This window comes from Pipra filicauda, unplaced genomic scaffold (genome assembly GCF_003945595.2).
Source record: "Pipra filicauda isolate LSUMZ 115617 unplaced genomic scaffold, ASM394559v2 scaffold47_size6085603_pilon, whole genome shotgun sequence".
Taxonomy (NCBI): Eukaryota; Metazoa; Chordata; class Aves; order Passeriformes; family Pipridae; genus Pipra; species Pipra filicauda.
Genome location: NW_024104620.1, coordinates 5980685 through 6001608, shown reverse-complemented (window position 1 = coordinate 6001608; position 20924 = coordinate 5980685). Strand labels below are relative to the sequence as shown.

Here is a 20924-nt window from a genome sequence, read left to right as displayed (position 1 = left end):
AGAACTCCACTATTTTAGGTGCAGTAATTTTGTTTAAAGGAATTATTTCATTTATTTTGCTTCAAATAATTTATTTTCAAACTCTGGGGTCACTTCCAGTAACAGCAAATGGTTTTTTTGGGGGGGTTTAAATCTTGATTTTCTTCAGTCTTTTGTTGTGCTTTGAGTGCCTTTGTTACATCAACTCCTTTCATGGGATGTATTGTCCTGGCCCTAAGGTAAAACTGGGGGTGATGGCACAGCTTCTTTGTGATATAGGCTTTGTTTGGGACAGCAAATTCAGGAGTTTTGGGCAAACTGATTGTGGTTTTGAGCATCTTTTGGGTTCTCAAGGAGCACATGTGACAGAAGGACTTTCCAAAGATGGGTTTGCCTAAAATTCTGGTTCCTCTGGGCACCTCGAGTGGTGGTTTGTGGTGAAAATGCTGGTTACAAGGGATCGAAATGATTAATGAGTTTTTGGGAGCATCACTGTGGCAGGAAACTCTGTTCCTGGTTCTTCTCTCACTGCCCACGAGGTGGCAGGAGAAGGACAGGCCTTCCCCAAAGCTGAAGTGCAGTGGTTCCCTCCCGGTCTTGGACTTCTTCCACTTCTGAGGGATTCTTGTGGCTGTTGAGCAATGATTAAGCCTGGACTGGAAGCCGAGATCCGTGTCCATGCATCTTGATTTTAATTGTGGTCGTGTCGTTCCCAGGGGGGTTTTGTGGATTCAATGCCATAGGGTTTTTCTGGAGGGCTTTTGGGATATCACTGGCAGATTGTGGGTTTTAAGGCTTGCCTGTACCTCAGTGCTGGCATTAGTGATGTGTGGAGATAATTTAGGGATGTGGGCAGTGGAGAAGGCCCTGCTCCCCCAGGCTGTCCCCTGCAGGGAGGGGGGGGCAGCCCTGAGGTGTTTCGAGGTGTTTGTGGAGTGTTTTATTGAGTTTTTTTGGGTTTTTGCTTTGCAGGTTTGTTCAGCTGGAGAAGAGGAGGCTGAGGGGAGACTCCTCAGGGTCTGCAGCTCCTCCTGAGGGGCAGCTCCGATCTCTGCTCTTTGTGACCAGGGACAGGACCCAGGGAACGGCTGGAGCTGTGCCAGGGAGGTTTAGGATGGATATTAGGAAAAGGTTCTTCCCCCAGAGGGTGGTTGGCACTGCCCAGGCTCCCCAGGGCAGTGGGCACAGCCCCAAGGCTGCCAGAGCTCCAGGAGGGTTTGGACAACACTCTCAGGGACAGGGTGGGATTGTTGGGGTTGTCGGGGATTTGGACTGGATGATCCCTGGGGGTCCCTTCCAGCTCAGGATATTCTCTGATTCCATGATTCTGGCTCAGCCACTTCACAGAAAAACCCCCCTGGCCATCTCTGGCATGGAGCAGATGGATGTGCTTGTGCTGTGCCACATTCCCAAAGGATTCTCTCGGGCTGCTCTGCTGCTGAGTCCTGTCTGTATCCCTGTGCCCATTCCCCGAGCCTCTGCTTTTCATCAGAGACCACAGAATCATGGAATTGTTAAGGTTGGAAAAGCCCTCTGAGATCAAGTCCAACCATTCCCCCAGCACTGCCAAGGTCAGCCCTGAACTGTGTCCCCAAGTGCCACATCCACAGGTTTTCTGAACACTTCCAGGAATGGGGACTCCACCACTGCCCTGCACAGCCTGTGCCAGTGCCTGACCACCCTTTCTGTGAAGGATTTTTCCCAGATATCCAACCTGACCCTCCCCTGGCACAGCTTGAGGCCGTTTCCTCCTGTCCCTTGTTCCCTGGGAGCAGAGCCTGCCCCCCCCCAGCTCCCCCCTCCTGTCAGGGAGTTGCAGAGCCAGATGGTCCCCCCTGAGCCTCCTTTTCTTCAGGCTGAGCCCCCCCAGTTCCCTCAGCTGCTCCTCCTCGCACTTGTGCTCTGGTATTGCTCCCCCTCTTGTTTTTGGGGACAGCTGGGTGTCTGCAGTAGGGACACATGATCCTGCAGATCAGGATGGACAAGGGTCTTGTGGAAAGGCAGACCCAGGTCTGCTGGGACTGTTAAAAATGTGGGTGAGGCAAGAGGAGAGGGTGGTGGTTGGGAGCTTTTGGGAGAATTGGAAGGAGAACCTGAAAGGGCAGTTGGGAACAGTGACTGGTTCAAGATTGTGGTACAAAGGAGGGGCCTGAGCTGGGAATGGTGTGAGGGGCAGGATCTGTCCTGCTCTGCCTTGTCCTCACAGCTGGAGCTGGGAGGTGAGAAGGGAGGGGCAAAGACTCAGGTAAAGGCTGGAGACCTTGATCTGGGATCACTTGGAGCAACTTGATCTGTTGTTTCATAGAATGGAATCACAGACTGGGTTGGGTTTGAGGGACTTTAAAGCCCTCCAGTCCCACCCCTGCCATGGGCAGGGACACCTTCCACCAGCCCAGGTTGCTCCAAGCCCTGTCCAACCTGGCCTTGGACACTTCCAGGGATGGGGCAACCACAGCTTCTTGGGGCAACCTGTGCCAGGGCCAAACCACCTTCACTCCTTCCCAATATCCCATCTAAATTTCCCCTCTTTTAATTTAAAACCATTCCCCCTTGTCCTGTCCCTCCACCCCTCGTCCCAAGTCCCTCTCCAGCTCTCCTGGAGCCCCTTCAGGCTCTGAGGATCATTAATGCCCATCACTGACCCCGAGTAGTTTCTGATGACACAAATCCCTGCTCACAGATTTACTCTGTGCCTGGCACAGGTTCCTGCTGGAGCAGCCAGGACTGGTTTCTGCTGGGCCATGGAGCTGAGCTTCACCTCATGTGGATCTTCTGCCCAGAGTGACATTTTTCCTCCCCTCCAGGTGGTTCCTGATCTGACAGCTCTCGTTGGACACTCCGGGGTGTTGGTGGGGGGCAGGTCAATGGCACATGTGCTGTGGTGCCAAAAGCCTTCCTGAAAAACAACTGGAATGGGCAGTGAAGCACCCCACTGGGGGGAGCTGCCTCCATTTGTTTCAAAAGTGGAATAAAAAGAATAAATAGTCGTGGTCTGAGCTTGTTTGTTGTAGCAGCTGGAACAGCTGGACTGGTGAAACACACCCAGCAGGGCCAGGGCAGGTCTGTGCTGAGGTGAGGACACCACTGAGCTGCTGCTTCTGAGAGTCTTCCTGGGGCAGGAAAATACAAATATAAAACTTGCTTCCAAACAAGCAAGGACAGGAGGTGGCAGTGGGAACCCAGCAGTGCTCTGGTGGAACAGTGCCTGGGGGAGCTGTTGGCTCTTCCCAGACCTGCTGGGTCGGGGTTTGTGAGAAATCAGTGGGTTTGACAAGCAGGTGACCTGTGCTGGGCATGGCAGACCATTCTCATCCTCACAAATCCTTTTTTCCCCTCCTCAGCCTGTGGAAAATGTCTGGGATCTGAGGCTGTACCAGTAGACGTTACTTGGCAGGGTATGAGGGAAGCACTGGCAGGGGAAGGTGTCAGTTCTATGGGGGGTCCCATTCCCAGCCATAAATCAGAGCAGTTCCCCCTTCATTGTAGCTGGGATTTGGGAGCAAACTGCAAGGCAGGTTGGGGGCCGTTTCCTGGGATCCATGGGCTCTTCCTGGTGCACATGCTCGGAGCAAGTCCAGTTATTTTGATGCTGCCCAAAGCCCTGTTTGCTGGTGGGCCCTGTTTGACCCCCTATTGACTGAGCTGTGCTCTGGGACCCCAGGGGACCGCAGGGTGTTTTCCATCCACAGGGCTGGAACAGCGGAGTGGAAACATGGCATTGATTGATTGGAGCCTCGGGATGTGGTTAAATCAGTGCAGGGAAGGGAGGGCCAGGCTTGTCCAGAGCTCTGTGTGTTCTGGGGGAGAGGAATATTTGCTCTGCTGGACAGCAGTTGTCCAACCTCCAGCTTCCTGAGTGAAAAAGTGGGAATATCCCTCCTTCTTCCTTACAACTCCCTGAACTCCCATCCTGCAGCACTCAGAAACCTTTATAACCTTGTTTGGGGCAGAAATTTGGATTTGTTTTAATATGAATTACACAGGGAGGGTTGGAAAAGCCCTTCCCTGGCTCCACAAGCTGCTGGATCTGGTGCAGGAGTTACTACCCTGACCACTCCAGAGACCAAAGTTTCCTCATTTTCTCTTGGCAGGTAAATTCCAGCCACAAAAACGAGGGAATCTTTTTAGCACCTGTTTGTTCCACAAACACAGCAGTGCCTGGCCATAAACTGACTTCTGCAAGTGCTGTTGTCACAAATCTGCCATTGAATCTGGAAGTTTTTCCCAGTGCAGGGTGTTCCTGGCTATAATTTTGGGATAAATGGTGAAGGATTGATTCTTAAAGATATTTAGATCTGCCTCTCTCTTTGGGAAAATAGTGATGCTCTCTAGGAGTGATCCAGTGTTTTGTGTCTCTTGATGAAGAAAATGTCTGCTTCTCTCCAAGAGGTCTTGGGTATCTGAAGGTTGGACTTGATGATCTTTGAGGTCTTTTCCTTACTGATTCCATGGTTCCCTCGTGTTTAACCTGTTTAGTTTCCACCACTCGGGGTTAATGGTGTGAGGATAAACCAGGCTGGGAGGAGAAGATGGTTGTAGAAACTCCTCCCTGGAAAACCAGGCAGGAGAGCTCCAAGTAGGTCCTATGACTTGGCAGGCAGGGAAGGGGATGAATGAGCAGAAACCTTGGGAGAGAGGGAGTAGGGCTGAGATAACAGGTAAGAACAGGGAGTGGGAAGCAGGAGAGACTTGAGGAGCTGTGGGGCTCCAGGAGAAACAGGAGCTGCTGCGCTGGGGAATTAGAGGATCTGGGAAGCAGATCTGCAGGAAATCACGCCCTGATTGCTCCTCTGCTCACCCCAAGCCTTGCCTTGCCTTGCAGAAGCCCAGCTGAAGGAGGTGGAGGAGCTGCTGCAGCAGGAAGGGCTGTCCCAGATCGCTCACAGCGCTGCCAGCGAGCAGGTCGCCTATTTGCTGGTGGAGAGGACAGCACTGCTGGGGAAACTGGGGCTGCTCCACAGCACCACAGAGGGCATCCAGGTACCTCCTGCTCAGCTGCTCGGGCTGGGAAGGGAATGTCTTTGGGATATTTCTACAATTACAACGATTTCTCCTGTCTCTGAGTCCCCAGTGGAGTCTCAGTGGTGAAGTACCTGAAGGAGCTACGGGAAAGGTGGAGAGAGACTATTTACAGGAGCAGACAGTGCCAGGACCAGGAGAATGGCTTCAAACTGCCAGAGAGTAGCTTTAGATGGGATATTGGGAAGATATCCTTCCCTGGGAGGGTGGGGAGGCCCTGGCACAGGTTGCCCAGAGAAGCTGTGGCTGCCCCATCCCTGGAAGTGTCCAAGGCCAGGTTGGACGGGGCTTGGAGCAACCTGGGCTAGTGGGAGGTGTCCCTGACCAGGGCAAGGGGTGACACTGGATGGGCTTTAAGGTCCCTTCCAACCCAAACCAGTCTGGAATTCTTTGATTCTAGATTTCTTAGTTTCCACCCTTGGACATTGGCATTTGATTTGCTCCCACGTCTGCACAGCTCTCAGGGACGGGGTGGGATCGTTGGGGTGTCTGTGCAGGGCCAGGAGTTGGACTGGATGATACTTGGGGGTCCTTTCTATGATTTTAAGGCCACCAATTCCCACCTACTCCTGACTGTGGCTATTTCATGGAGAATTCTGGAATTCTGTGAACTGCTGTTTGTCTCCTGAGTGACCAAGAAATGAGGAAGGAGCTGGAGCTGGGGGAAAGCAGGGAGAGGGGGCAAGACCTCAGAGAGGGGTCAGGGCTTGGCCTTCTGCTTTTGTGCCTTCCAGTTTCTTCCTGTGGACAGGAATGGAATCCCACAACAGTTTGGGTTTGGAGGAGAGAGGGACACCCTCCACTGGACCTCACCTTGAACACTTTTAGGGAATTTTTATAAGCCTAATGCCCCTTGTTTTCCACCAAACACAAATTCTCCCCAGTTCTGGCACCGGGCACCATTTCTGTGGTTTTAAACCAGGTGAAGGACGCTTTGGGAGATCTGTTTTCCCGGAAAACAGTCTCCCTGAGACTGATTATTCCCGCCAGATGATGTCATTGCTGTCCATCCCTGTGAACCAGAAACTGTGGATTAAGCACCCCATTGTTCAGGGGAGCATCACTCTTGTTTCACAGAGTCATTAGAGTCCCAACAGTGTTACAGGTTAATGGGTTAATTGCTCCTCTTACCCTGTTTGCGGGAATGTGTGGCCTTGCTTGTTCCCAGCTGACCTGTCCCACTCTTGGGATGAAGGACCATCCCTGTCCTGTCTGGTACAGGGATGAATTCAGCTTTTAGCCAGACTGACCAAGCAGAACTGATTGTTTTGATGTGTCACCACTAAGGCAGCAAGAGGGGTCCAAACCTGCAGTTTGTGTGGTCGGCTCTGACAGATCCACGGGGAAATATTCTGGGGTCATGGTGTGTGGGAGCTCAGGAACATCTCCAGGAGTGCAAAATATGGGTGACACCAACCTGCTGAGCCTCAGGAACCCTCAGTGCTGGTTCATGGGGGGAGCAGGAGTGGGTTTGTAAATGGCTCAAAAGACAGGGATGGGTTTGGGGGTTCTCATGGATGGAAAGCTGGACAGGAGCCCACAGTGTCTGTTTGCACCCCAAAGGCCAATTAAATTTGGACTCTATCCCCCTGCCCCCCTCAAGTGAGACCCCCCTGCAGAGCTGCCTCCAGCCCTGGGGGCCCAGCACAGGAAGGACGTGGAGCTGCTGGAGAGAATCCAGAGGGGGCCACGGAGCTGCTCCCAGGGCTGGAGCCCCTCTGCTCTGGAGCCAGGCTGGGAGAGCTGGGGGTGGTCAAATGGAGAAGGGAAACTCCAGGGAGACCTGAGAGCCCCTTCCAGGGCTGAAAGGGGCTCCAGGAGAGCTGGAGAGGGACTGGGGACAAAGGGTGGAGGGACAGGCCAAGGGGCAATTGCTTCCCACTGCCAGAGGGCAGGGTTGGATGGGATATTAAGAAGGAATTCTTGGCTATGAGGGTGGGGAGGCCCTGGCACAGGTTGCCCAGAGAAGCTGTGGCTGCCCCATCCCTGGAAGTGTCCAAGGCCAGGTTGGACAGGGCTTGGAGCAACCTGGGCTAGTGGGAGGTGTCCCTGACCAGGGCAAGGGGTGACACTGGATGGGGTTTAAGGTCCCTTCCATCCCAAACCATTCCATGATCCTAAGCCTCCCAGTGTTACTCTGATAAAGGGAGTCAATCACACTCTGTGCCAACACTCTCTGGGTGAAGCTGTGCCCTCTGGCTCTGAAAGGCAGATCCAGGATATCAGAGGTTTTAAAAAAAAGCAGTGAACCCACAGAGCTCCCAGTACCCACTGGGACAACTGGGGTATTTTCCCAAGGATTTGGAATAACTCTGATTGAAACATTCCCTTCAAATATAAGGCACGATGGCAACACCCCTCTAGTCAAGACGTGTTGAAGGTGAAAATCCCCCTCAGTGGTGCCAAGGGGCACATGGCAGGGCCAAGAGACACATGGCCATGCTCTGCCTGGTGCTGCTGTGCATTAAAATCTCCTGTGCAAGGCTGGCTCTGGTCACACTCACCAGGCATTGGGAGCTGGACTGCCCCAGCTGCTTCCTAAGGGACAGTGAGAAAGGAAATACATTTTCTTGCTGGTGGCACAGCTCATAGTTGAGATTTCATAGACTCAAAAGGTTGGAAAAGCCCTCTGAAATCATCAGGTCCAGCCATTAACCCAGCACTGCCACATTCTCCACTGAACTGTGTCCCCAAGTGCCACACCCACATATTTTCTGAGCACTTCCAGGGGTGGTGGCCACCACTGCCCTGGGTGCCTGTGCCAGTGCCTGACCACCCTTTCTGTGAAGGAATTTTCCCTAATATCCAATCTAAACCTGCCCTGGCACAACTTCAGGCCGTTTCCTCTCCTCCTATCCCTCGTTCCCTGGGAGAGCCCGACCCCCCCACGGTTCCCCCCTCCTGTCAGGGAGTTGCAGAGCCAGAAGGTCCCCCCTGAGCCTCCTTTTCTCCAGCTGAGCCCCCCCCAGCTCATCCTCATCAGACTTGTGGTCCCCCCCCTATGTCAGGTCTCTTCTTGAGCACACTGGGAGGGGTTTAATTGATTTTAGAATGAAAACCCACAGCCTGAACAGTTCCAGAGCCTCATCCTCAGGCTGTGCAGCCCCAGCAGCCTATGCAGGAGTGAATCCCCTCTGCTGGGAGCCAGGGAACACTCAGAGCTTTGGGTCAGGGCTGCCTTGTGGGCATCACCTGCCTTTGGTGTGTCCCAGAAGTGGCACTGGAGATGAGGGGACCGGTGTCAGAGAGGGTGACAAACAGCTTTGCCTCAGTCCCATCTCCACAGGGTTTTCTCATTTCCAGGGGAACATTAACCCTTGTGCTTCAGTTCTGCAGGAAAGAGTTGGAGAGGGAACCTGCAGGAGCTGTGGGAGATCTGGATGATGCTCCCCAGAGGCTGATGGGGGCCCAGGAAGAGCTCCAGGGGATGACAGAGGAGTTGGATGCACCGAGCAAGGAGCAGAGTGCAGCAGGTAAAGCCACTCCTAATTCCTGGTTGTTCTCAGCCCAGCCCACTCAGGGTAAGGTCACCTCCCCTCCTCTGGGGAGGGGGGGGCAGCCTCTCCTGTGTCCTCCCTGCTTGGAATGTGGGAAAATCAGGTGTTAGCCTGCTCCTTAGGAGATGGGAATGCAATAATTAACAGTTACAAATCCATTCATTCTGAGACTGGGGCTCTGTGATCCGTGAGAACCAGATCTGGACTGAATTCCTCTCCCTGGCTCCTCCACAGGGAGAAATTCCTGCCCTAGGAGGGGATGGAGAGGGAATGAGGACTTGGTACAGGAACAGAGTAGCTGAAATACCGTGTGCACAGGTTTTGTTGGAGCCCTCATCCCGGGCTTCTCCACATGCACTTTGGGAATGTTGCCTCTGGGAGCCCTTGGCAAGAGCAGCAGTGATGAAGTGACTACTTAGATTGTGTCCCTTCACCTCATTTCTGAAATAACTGTTGCTGACTAGCCCTTATTTATTTTTAGTATTTTTCTATAAATACTGAAATATTTATATATACTGAAATACTGTGGAAGGGAACAGTTTTCTGGAGGGAGATGTGGTAAAGCTGCTCTCAGAGTGGTCCAGGTGCTTTGCTGGACGCAGGGGTATGGCTGCTTTTTTTGGGGGGGGGTTCCTTGTTCCTTGCATTGTCCCTGTCATGTGAAAGGTGGGAGTTCAGATTTTTGCTCATTTTCTTTTTGTTTGGGTGGAGTTGGAGTGGCTCTAGTCATAAAGACTTTTTTATTTCTGATGGGTGTACCCGATGGGAGGGGGTTTGGCACCTGAGGAGGGGCTTGGATGTGGTTGTGGCTTCGGCAGCAGAACATCCTGATTGTCCCTTGTCAGCCACAGTCTCAGTCCTGCAATGTTCTCCCATTCTGCTGGGATTAGGATGGAGGAGGCCACATGGTCTCCACCTGGTCCCACACTCCCTTCTGTTCCTCTGAGCAGATGTTTATGGACCTCTGTCCATCCAGGGAGTTGCAGGTGCTTTTTCCCTTAAATTCTGAATCCTCTCTGGGTTTGACTTTATCCATCATCTCACGGTCCCTGAACCTGTGGTGCAGAATTCCAGTGGAGAGCAGCAAACTGGGGTGAGCTGCCACATCCCAGCCCCACGTGAGACCAAGTCACTCCAGGAGACCCCAGGTTCAGGTTCAGGGGAGAGTGGCAGGTCCTGGTGCTGTGTGTGAGGACCTGGACCTCCCCCCAGGAGCTTCCAGGACCTGGCAGCTCCTCCCCAGCCTCCAACCCCATCCCACCCAGCCCTTTAATGCCAGGCAGGGCTGTGCTGGGTGTGTGGATTGATCCACATGTCCCCAGGGATGGGGTGAGCCTGCAGTGGCAGCTCCAGCACCCGGAGCACGGAGCAGCTCCAGCCTGGGACCCTCAGGGATCGTTCCTTGCACATTCCCGGAGCTTTGTGATCTCCTGGAGTGTCAGATGGATACCAGGCCTTGCCAACTGTGAGTAAGGGTTTGATGCTTTATGTCTGTGGGCTTTTGTTGGGCTGGGTGTGCAAAACGAGTGTGACATCTCAGGGGTGTCCCCAGTGCTGGATCTCTGCTTCTCCTCCTGACAAATTCAGAGCCGATCGCTCTGTAAATAAATTTATTTGCTAAGAAAAACCCTCAAAGAAATCACTGATCTTTGCTAAAAGACCTTTACTAAAACAAGGTATTTTGCTTCAGGGGTAACTTGTTTGTGTTAGAGGGAGTGGATGGGGTTGTTTGGGGCCAATTTGAGCCCAGTTAGTGGAGTTTTGGGAGTGAGGGGTTTGGAATGTGTTTAATAAAGAGTATAAAGGATGTTGCAGGGTTTGGGGCTCAGAAGCAGAACTGGGCTGCCTTTATTGTCCTTGTAGGATCAGCCCTGAAAGCAGCTGGAGAGGAAGGAATGGGAAAAGAGGGACAATTTAGGATGTTTGTAAGTGGAGAACAGCTAGAATTTTATCAGCAAGGCTCGTCAGTAAAATACTCAGGTGTCTTTTCAGTAAAATATTCACTTTGGTGAAAATTGAGGGTTGGAACGAGGAGATTTTCAAGATCTTCTTCCAACCCAACCAATTCTGTGATTCTGTGAAGAGGTTCTTTGCCTTTTATTTTCTTTATTTTATATATTTTATTTTATATTATATTTTATATATTTTATTTTATTTTATATTTTATTTTATTTTATTTTCTTTATTTTATATATTTTATTTTATATATTTTATTTTATATTATTTTATTTTATATTATTTTATTTTATTTTATTTTATTTTATTTTATTTTATTTTACTTTATTTTAAATTGCACAGCTGAAATTCCATTATCAGAATCCTGGTTTGAATCAGGGGATTGGGATTGTGGGTTATGTTTTTATTTTTCTCAAATTGGGACCAAACAAGGAGAGATATTTTGATTTTTACCTGAATAAAAATCAACGTGGAGCTGAAATTTCCCATGACCGCCCCTTAAGCTGTAAAGGGAAAAACTCTTCCTTCCCTTTTTTGGGAAGAAAACTGTCTCCTCTCTGGTTTTTGGGACACAATTCCGTCCATGTGCTCCTCATCCCAACACCTTTCCCTGTTTTTTGCACTGGGAATACTGGGAGTGTGCATTACTGGGTGTTGTGATTGCACTAGTTTATTGATTCAGCCTTGAAGGGCTGCTGTGCAGCCACAGTTTTCCTGTCCCGGCCATTCCATAAATATTAATGCCTGGAAAACATGGATACAGTAACTGGTTGTGTTCCCGCTTGGACAATGAGGCATTTTGTGGTGAAAATAAGGAATTTTTGGGTTGTTTGGGTTTTCCAAAACTTTCCTTGCTGTTTGTGAATCCCGTGCTGAGGATGGGAGGGGAGGGATTCTCCGTGATCCAGAGGCAAACTGCAATCCCTGGGATAACTGTGGATTGGAGGGGACACAGCACTGCTGCTGAACCTGGGTCTCCCAGAAACTGGAGATCCGCTGTGGGAGGGAGAGGATGGTGTTCCGTGGGGATGTGTTCCATGGGAATGGTGTTCTGTGGGGATGTGTTCCATGGGGTGTGTTCCATGGGGTGTGTTCCATGGGGATGGTGTTCCATGGGGATGTGTTCCATGGGGTGTGTTCCATGAGAATGGTGTTCCATGGGGATGTGTTCCGTGGGGATGTGTTCCATGGGATGTGTTCCATGGGGATGTGTTCCATGGGGTGTGTTCCATGGGGTGTGTTCCATGGGATGTGTTCCATGGGATGTGTTCCATGGGGATGGGTTCCATGGGGATGTGTTCCACAAGGGTGTGTTCCATGAGAATGGTGTTCTGTGGGGATGTGTTCCATGGGGATGTGTTCCATGGGGATGGGTTTCATGGGAATGGGTTCCATGGGAATGGGTTCCATGGGAATGTGTTCCAGGAGAATGGTGTTCCATGAGAATGGTGTTCCATGGGAATGGTGTTCCATGGGGATGGGTTCCATGAGAATGGTGTTCCATGAGGTTGTATTCCATGGGGGTGATGTTCCTTGAGAATGGTGTTCCATGAGGATGGTGTTCCATGGAGATGTGTTCCATGGGGATGAGTTCCATGTGTTCCACAAGGATGATGTTCCATGAGGATGGTGTTCCATGAGAGTGGTGTTCCGTGGTGATAGTGTTCCACAGGGATGTGTTCCATGAGATTGTGTTCCATGGGGATGTGTTCCATGGGGATGTGTTCCACAAGGGTGTGTTCCACAAGGATGTGCCCCATGGGGATGGTGTTCCATGAAGATGGTGCTCCGTGGGGATGTGTCCCATGTGAATATGTTCCATGGGGAGGTGTCCCATGTGTTCCACAAGGATGCTGTTCCATGAGGATGTTCCCGCCTGGAGTGTCTGTGCTCCTGCCCATGGACACCTGTGTGTGGGGGCTGCCTGGGAGCCCTGAGGGAGCTGGGGCAGGTCCAGAGCAGTGACTGGGTGACATTAGACTGTCATCTCTCCCCAGGGGGTTTCACAGGGGCCCATCTTGGGCCCTGTGCTCTTCAGCATGTTCATCCATGACTTGGACACAGCACTGGAAGGGACACTGAGCAAGTTTGCAGGTGATCCCAAAACTGGGAGGAGCTGTTGAGTCCCTGGAGGGCAGAGAGGCCCTGCAGAGAGACCTGGACAGATCCGAGGGCTGGGAATCACCACCCATGGGAAGTTCAACAAAGGGAAGTGCTGGATTCTGCCCCTGGGATGGGGCAACCTTGGATGGATGGACAGACTGGGGATGAGAGGCTGGAGAGCAGTGCCGGGAAAGGGCCCTGGGGGTCCTGGTGGGTGGCCAGTTGGCCCTGAGTCAGCAGTGCCCTGGCAGCCAGGAGGGACATCCCTGTCCTGGGGGCATCAGGGAGGGGATTGTCCCGCTCTGCTCTGCCCTGGGGCGGCCTCACCTCAACATTGGGGCAGTTTGGGGGGACACAATGTCAGGGAGATATTGAGCCATTGGAGAGTGTCCAAAGGAGGCAACAGAGATGGGAAGGGCCTTGATTTGAAGCCATGTGAGGACACTGAGGGCACTTGGTGTGTTCAGCTGGAGAAGAGGGGACTGAGGGGAGACCTCGGTGCAGTTCCAATTCCTGGGCAGGGGCAGAGGAGGGGCAGGGACTGAGCTCTGCTCTGGGGGGACCAGGGACAGCAGCCAGGGAATGGCTGGAGTTGTGTCAGGGCACGGTCAGGTTGGAGATTAGAAAGAGGTTCTTCCCCCAGAGGGTGGTTGGCACTGACCAGGCTCCCCAGGGCAGTGGGCACAGCCCCAAGGCTGCCAGAGCTCCAGGAGGGTTTGGACAGCGCTCTCAGGGACAGGGTGGGATTGTTGGGGTGTCTGTGCAGGGCCAGGAGTTGGACTGGATGATCCTTGTGGGTTCCTTCCACCTCAGCTGGGATTCAGTGACCAGTTTGTCCTGTCCTGTGCTTTCCAGGCAGCACTGAACTCCAGGAGGCCATGGAGCACAACAGCCGGCTGGATAAGGAGATCCTGGCACTGCGGGCGCGGGTCCAGACGCTGGATCTGGAGAGGAAAGCATTCCTGGAGCTGGTGAGCACACAGCCACCCCCCTCCTGCTCTGCCATGGCCCTGAGGGGCCTCAGTGGGGCCAACAGCCCTGGCTGGCTCCTGGAAGCCATTCCTGCTGTCTGACAGCCATGGGCTGGTTCTGGAAGCCATCTCTGCTCCCTGACAGTCCTGGCTGGCTCTTGGAAGCCATCCCTGTTCCCTGACAGTCCTGGCTGGCTCCTGGAAGCCCTCCCTGCTCCCTGCCCTGCCCTGCCTCCCTCCTTCCCCTCTCTGTTCTATCCCCAGTCTTTCCAGGACTGCTGTTTGGCTGTTTTGTGGTTCTCAGAATAATAAAATCTGGGAAATGGGCAGAATAAATTCCCAGGAATGCAGCTCTGGAGCCTGCTCCCTGCAGGAAGAGTTGGATGCTCTGCTGGACGTGAAGGGGCTGGATGGGCTCAGACTGATGGGGGCTTTGGGACACATTTTGGAGCAGGATCAGCTCCAAGCTCCCTTAGCCCACATTTGCCCCAAGTCAGGTGGATAAACAGAGGAAGCAACACATCCACCTTCTCCCTGGGACTGGGTTAGAGTCCAGTTTAGCTAAGCTTAGCCTAAAACCCACCAGCAGCTGCTTTTAAATCTGTTTTAAATTGATGCTGATTTTTGGTCCCTCTCAGCCTCTTTTAATGCAGCTGCAGTGATTGATTTGCTATTTTTGTAGGGGCTTTCCTAAGGGAATGACTTCCTGTGACATTACTACTGATGTAACACATCCAGAATCCTCTAAATGCCATCTAGAATTAAGGAACAATTAAGGGACTATCAGCAAAATAGTTCCTCACTGGGAGTGCCAACAGGGAAGGAATAAACCCAGCCTGTTTCCTGTTAAAATGTGTCATTTGGCACAAAATCTGTGCCTGTTCTTATCTCCTAATCCCTCCATATCAGCCCTTCAGCAACCTGGAATTGTTTTGGCCATCCCAGCACTGAGCTCTGTGGTTTTCTTGCAGTTCTCTCACATAAAATGGGTATTTTTAAATGAACACAAATACCTCTGAGGAGATCTCACCTGAATGATATTTATCAGATAATGTATTGAATTAATTTATTGACATAAAAAAAAATGCTGGTTCTTCCACATCTTTCACCTCAGACCTTGTAGTTACCAGACAGTTCGTTTCTAGGGCTGCCTAAAAATGTGATAATATAATAATAAAATTAATTTAGTTCAAATTCCTCAGTTTATTTTTTAATTCCAAATAATATTGCCTTTGCTTGAGGACGTTGCTCCTTTCAGTCACTATGGGTACATATGTGTGTATAGGATATCATAAAATAGAAATACAAGGTTTAAATATAGTTTAATATTTATTATATTTATATATCATATAAAGATATGATATAATTATATATAACAACACAGAATATATTAATATATATTATTAAGAAATTATTAAGGACAAATATTAATAAATATTGTACTGAATATCCTCTAATGTTTATTATTTAATATATTTTTATATCTATATATATCTATTTTGATATTAAAATATATTTCAATATCTATAAAAAAGAAATGTATAGAGACAAAAAAATACAGATACATGTGAGATACCGTGTTCTCTGTGCAGAAAAAAATGCAGCCAGACTGAGATCAGTTCTAACTACAGGTTAAGCTAAAAGCAAGAACTTAAAAAACCCACAATTTTTAATTTGTAGATGCTTAAAATGCACTTTATTGCCAACAGTTCGGTGTCCTGAAATGTCTTTTCCTGCCTGTGGGTCGTGGAGTCAGTGCCTGTGGTGGGAGCAGCTGCTGCCAAGAACAGAATTCCACTGATCCCACGGCAGAAGGGCTGGAAGGTGTCCTGGGAATCAGCAGCTGGGATCTCAGTGCTCAGTACAGGGGGTGTTCCGTGGGTGGGTGCTCAGTGAGTGACAGAAATGAAGGATAATCACCCTTTAATGCTTCATGAGATTCCCCCTTTTCCTGCCCTTCCTCTCCCAGTCCTCTGAGTCCTCCCAGCTGGAGCAGCCATGGGATCCCAACCACTCCCTCAAGAGGAGGAATGATAATAAATTGACGATAAAGGTGAAAATAACTTAAAAATTCATTAATATTGATAAACGTGCAGTTCCTCTACAGCGAATTTGGGGGGGGAATCATTTGGGAGAGATGAACATTCATGGAAAATCCAAGAGAGTGGTTTGTCCTGCAGGTGGAGCAGCTCAAGGAGGAGATCTGTGAATACCAGAGGAGTGAGAGGCCGGGGCAGTCCCTGCCCGAGGAGCCCGGAGCAGCCTCACTGCAGGTATTTCCAAGGGCATTTTGTTGGCCATTCCAGAAAAACAGGATCCCTCTGCATTCCAGGCCCTGGGATGGGAGGGTTTGCTCCTGTGGTGAGCTCAGGTTGTGGAGCTGATGGAGCTCATGGCTGTATTTTATTTATGAGGGACTCAAGTAGCCTTGGAGTCACTCTGAGCTCACGCAGGAAACACGTGGAGCTGCTGGAGAAAGTCCAGGGGAAAACATGGAGCTACTCCCAGGGCTGGAGCCCCTCTGCTCTGGAGCCAGGCTGGGAGAGCTGGGGGGGTTCACCTGGAGAACAGAAGCTCCAGGGAGAGCTGAGAGCCCCTGGCAGGGCCTAAAGGGGCTCCAGGAGAGCTGGAGAGGGACCTGGGACAAGGGGTGGAGGGACAGGACACAGGGAATGGCTTCACATTGGAAAAGGGGAGATTTGGGTGGGATATCAGGAAGGGATTCTTGGCTGTGAGGGTGGGGAGGCCCTGGCACAGGTTGCCCAGAGAAGCTGTGGCTGCCCCTGGATCCCTGGAAGTGTCCAAGACCAGGTTGGACGGGGCTTGGAGCAACCTGGGCTGGTGGAAGGTGTCCCATGGCAGGGGGATGGAACTGGATGGGGTTTAAGGTCCCTCCAAGCCAAACCACTCTGGGGTTTCCTGATTTCAGTCTTAATTTTCTGCTAACTTTGGATTTCCTCCAGGGCACTCGGGATGAAGGGAGGGCTGAAGATGAGCATGGGGCAGGAAGAGCCTGGTCCTCCTTGGATCAGGAGGATAGAGATCAGGGGGCTGAAACTCTCCATAAAAGGTGAGAGGTGCAGGAATCCTTCCCCTCTTTTACTTTCAGGGGTTCCTGGGGCTGTGGATGCTGCTGCTCTGTCTTGGAGGGGGATTGAATTGTTGCATCCTTTGGAATATTCTTTGGGACTTTGTTCCTCTGCCCCCAGGTGGGAGATTTTGGTGCAGTCCTGAAGATTCTGGAGCCCCCTGGTTGTTTTCTGGCACTTCCTCCACTTTGTTGCTTTCCTAAAAGAACAGAGTTGGGCCTCTGGGGCTCTGTGCACACAGAACTGTTGTTTCCAGACCTGCTTTGGTGCTGGGAAGTTTTCCCTGGATTTGGTTGCTCTTCAGGGCTGCACTGGAACACTTGGCTTTCAACCTTCAGCGTGTAAACTGGGATTTTTAAGGGAAGTCAAAGCTTTGCTCTCCCCTGAGCTGCTCAGGGAGCTGCTGCACCTCTTCCCGTAGGTTCAGGGAGGAAAGGGGGTTGATCCCATCCCTGTGACTCTTTTCCCAAGCCTGTTCCCACCTCAAGCAGCTGAATTTATTGGCATCCTCATGCCTGACCCTTTTTCTCCCAGACCTTCCTTGTGTAGAGCCCATCACCCTTAATTCCCACCTAATTAAGAACAGGCACAGGCCATGCTGAATGTGAGACTGGGGATCAGCAGGACAGGAATGTTCCATGGTGAGGAGCAGCCTGGCTTTTCCTCTCTGGTGGGAAGGTTGGGATGCAGTTCTGGCCTTGCTGACGTTGGTTTTGGTGTGTAGGTGCAGGGAGGCAATGGAAAACATGGAGGGCAGGAATTCCCAGCTCCTGCACAAGCTGCAGAAACTGGAGCAGGAACATGAGGATTTGGTGGAGCGCAATGAGGAGCTGGAATCAATCCTGGGAGAGACTCAGATCCAGACCAAGCAGGAGAAGGAGCAGTTTGAGAGCGAGGTGGAGGGACTGCAGCAGAAGGTGAGTGAGGAATGGGGCAGATTTCTCCCTGACTGATTAAATAAAATGATGTTTGACCTGGACCTGTACCCTCTGGGTTTAGTTTGACAAGAAAAACCTGCCAGTTCAGAAAAGAGGGGAAAAGGAGGAAAAAATCTCAGCAGGGAGTAAATTACACTTGTTTGGAAGTGCAGATTTCCCAGTGTTACAGGAGCATTGTCTTCTCCAGCTCCTGTCCCCCCTCGCAGAATCTCAGACTTGCTTGGGTTGGAAGAGACCTTAAAGATGATCCAATTCCACTCCTGCCATGATCAGGGACACCTTCCACTAGCCCAAGTTGTTCTAAGCCCTGTCCAATCTGGCCTTGGACACTTCTGAGGATCCAGGGGCAGCCACAGCTTCTCTGGGCAACCTGTGCCAGGGCCTCCCCACTCACACAGCCAAGAATTCCTTCCCAATACCCCATCTATCCCTGCCTTCTGCTGGTTGGGACACTGTTAATAGGACAAGTCCACTCAGGTCATCCTTTTACTTTAGGAGGTGGATAGAAATCCTTTACTATTTGCATGGGATGCTCTGGGAACCTTTGGGAAACCCCAGATGTGAAGCAGCACCTGGAATATCTGCTTTGCCAGATCCATGGGGCCTCCTGGCAACCCCTGCAGGGCCACCTCCATCCTCTGGGCAAGGATTGAAGCTTCTCAGGCTGCTGCTGCTTTTCTCAGGGTGGTTTAAACCTCAGTTTTAGGGAGGCATTCTCCATCCCTCTGGAGCAGCTCTGGGAGGAGCACATTACACACTGTCCTTACACAGCCCTTACACATTGTCCCCATGGCACCCTGGATTTCGGGGATGAGATTTTAGGCCCCCCTAGGTTTCCAGTCAGGAGTGACATGTCCTTGCACTTGTACACAGTGCAGGAGGTGGTGCAGGGGTGCAGGTGTATCCCACCTGGATGCTGGAGCAGCTGTGCATCCCCAGGATGGATTGTTCAAAGGAAGGGACCAGGAATTCACTGTCAGCAGCCTCTGGCTGGGAGGGAAAAGCCTCTAAACCAAGCTGAGGACACGTTCCAGTATCTTAATGAGGATGCCAATGACACCATGTTTATCTCCTCTCTCCAAGGAGCCAAGGGCTTGCCCTGGAATGGGATGGAAAAGGGTCTGTCCACCATGGTTGTGCTTTGGTTTAACTCAGGGCTTGTTCAGCTCACACCAAACTATTCCCCACTGGAGCAGAACAAACACAACCCTCTGCAAATCAAACTGAAGAGTTTGGACAAATCCCCCCTTTGGTCAGTGGATTGTTAAACAGATCCCAGGGAATGTCATGGCATCGAGTAACCAAGGAGATGTGAAGTATTTGGGCTGGATTGGAGGCTTGCAGGGCATGGAGGAGAGCTGGGATGGAAGAGGAGATGAGTTAACCCCTGGTTGGATCCCTCTGCTCAGACAGAGGGGGCTGAGCTGCACCTGCATCCCCAGGGGGGCTTTGGGAGCCTTGGAGGGGAGCAGGGAAGGGCTGGAGCCCAGGGAAGGCAGCACTGCTGGGGGTTTGCCAGCCCTGCTCCATGTGGGAAGGACTTGGGAGATTTCCCTGGGTTGGCACAGCTCCAAAAGCCTGGGCTGGCCAGGCTGTGACTCAGGCCCAGGACACAGGGGGAGGATTGTTCTGCTGCTGGCACAAAGGAAGGGCTCAAACAGTGGTGGCTTGGAGGGACAATGAGCAAAATGATGGAACTGCCTTGTGGGCATCAACTTCTGAGCAAAGGCTGGCTGGGGGTGAGGAGGGGAGGCTTATTAGGCCTTTGAGATCTCTTTCATAACACCAAGGCCTTGCTTGAACCCCAAACTCTCACGTAGTCATGCAAGAGGAGGGGATTTATTGCTCTTTAGCTCTTCTGTGAGAGGTCTGAGTGTCTCACCCCACTTTTAATACCTCTGAACACCTCGAGTGGGTCACTTCTTTGTCTTAAAATCCCAGTATTGCAGCAGCTTTGTTGGGTCTGAGAGGTCATTCCCTGCTGGGAGCTCCAGCAGGGCCAGAATGTGCTGGAGCCTGTCAGGGAGAGCAAAGCTCCTGGGCTTTGATGTCCTGCTTTGGAAATGGGAAATGGGCTGGGGTTGGCAGGGATTTGGAACTTCTTCAGCTTTGGGTTGGAATACTGGGAAGCAATTCCTCCCTGTGAGGATGGGGAGGCCCTGGCACAGGTTGCCCAGAGAAGCTGTGCCTGCCCCTGGATCCCTGGAAGTGTCCAAGGCCAGATTGGAGCAACCTGGGATAGTGGGAGGTGTCCCTGCCCATGGAAGTGGATGGTCTTTGGGGTCCCTCCAACCCAACCCATTCTGGAATCCTGTGGTTCTGTGAAGCTGGATTTCACCTGCAGCTGGATTTCACCTCCCTCCAGTGTCCCGGCTCATCCAGGGCCAGCCTGGCTTGGGCAGGTGGACAGCCCAGCTGGGGAGTTTAGAAATAAGAAAACCAGCCCAAACTTCATTTCAGTCATAGGGAGGTGAAAAGGAAGCTGCTGAGGGCCCTGCTGGCAGTGGAGCAGAGGGATTTGGGAAGAGGGTCTGCAGGAGCCATGCCAGGGAAGAGAAGCTGGGCTGCTCCTTTGGGATGTCCTTAATTGTGCTGCTCTTTTGAGCTGCTCCTTAGTTGACCTGCTCCTTTGAGATGTTCCTTGGTTGGGCTGCTCCTTTGGGATGTTCCTTCTTTGGGCTGCTCCTTTGGGATGTTCCCTGGTTGGGCTGCTCCTTTGGGATGTTCCCTAGCTGGGCTGCTCCTTTGGGATGTTCCCAAGCTCCTTGAGCCCTTTAGAACTGCAGGACCCATAATCCATCCCAAAGGATCCCCCCAAGGGTAGATGTGCAGAGTGAGCACTTGTCCCCACAAACTCTTGCCTTCCAGGAGGAGCTTAGGGGTCCCAAATCCCGAGTCCTTGGAGCCTTGAGGGAGGGATTGACAACCTTTGAGCAGTGGAGGGACCAGGACAAGTCTGGTCTGAATATCTGCTTGGATAAATCAGCTGTAGACACCAGATCAGTGATTATGGGGTCAGAACCACCTTTTGGGGGTGGGTGGAGGGGGAAGGGATGGGTGGAACCACGTGGAAGTGGTGTTGTATCCCTCATGGCAGCACCTGGAACCCACATGGAGAAGCCCTGGAGCAGCTGCCAGTCACAAAGAGCTCAGGAAAACTTCACCACCCCACAGCTCCTGCAGCCAGCTCAGGTTGGCAGTGAGGACACTGCCCTATAACACCCCCAGCTCCTATGGGGACAGTGAGGACACTGCCCTATAACACCCCACAGCTCCTATGGGACAGTGAGGACACTGCCCTATAACACCCCCAGCTCCTATGGGGACAGTGAGGACACTGCCCTATAACACCCCCAGCTCCTATGGGGACAG

The 20924-nt window shown here is 51.7% G+C and overlaps 1 protein-coding gene across 4 annotated transcripts in view; it reads left to right on the top strand.

The window, feature by feature from the left end:
* The window catches only part of CCDC30 (coiled-coil domain containing 30), a 41024-nt gene that overhangs the window by 2754 nt on the left and 17346 nt on the right, over positions 1–20924 (top strand). For all 4 annotated transcript variants that reach the window (XM_027711798.2, XM_027711797.2, XM_027711799.2 and 1 more), the window contains exons 4-9: positions 4802–4959; positions 8327–8471; positions 13410–13525; positions 15706–15798; positions 16489–16595; positions 17339–17531. In XM_027711798.2, the coding sequence (XP_027567599.2) occupies positions 4802–4959; positions 8327–8471; positions 13410–13525; positions 15706–15798; positions 16489–16595; positions 17339–17531 (812 nt within the window). The remainder of the gene's footprint in view (positions 1–4801; positions 4960–8326; positions 8472–13409; positions 13526–15705; positions 15799–16488; positions 16596–17338; positions 17532–20924) is intronic.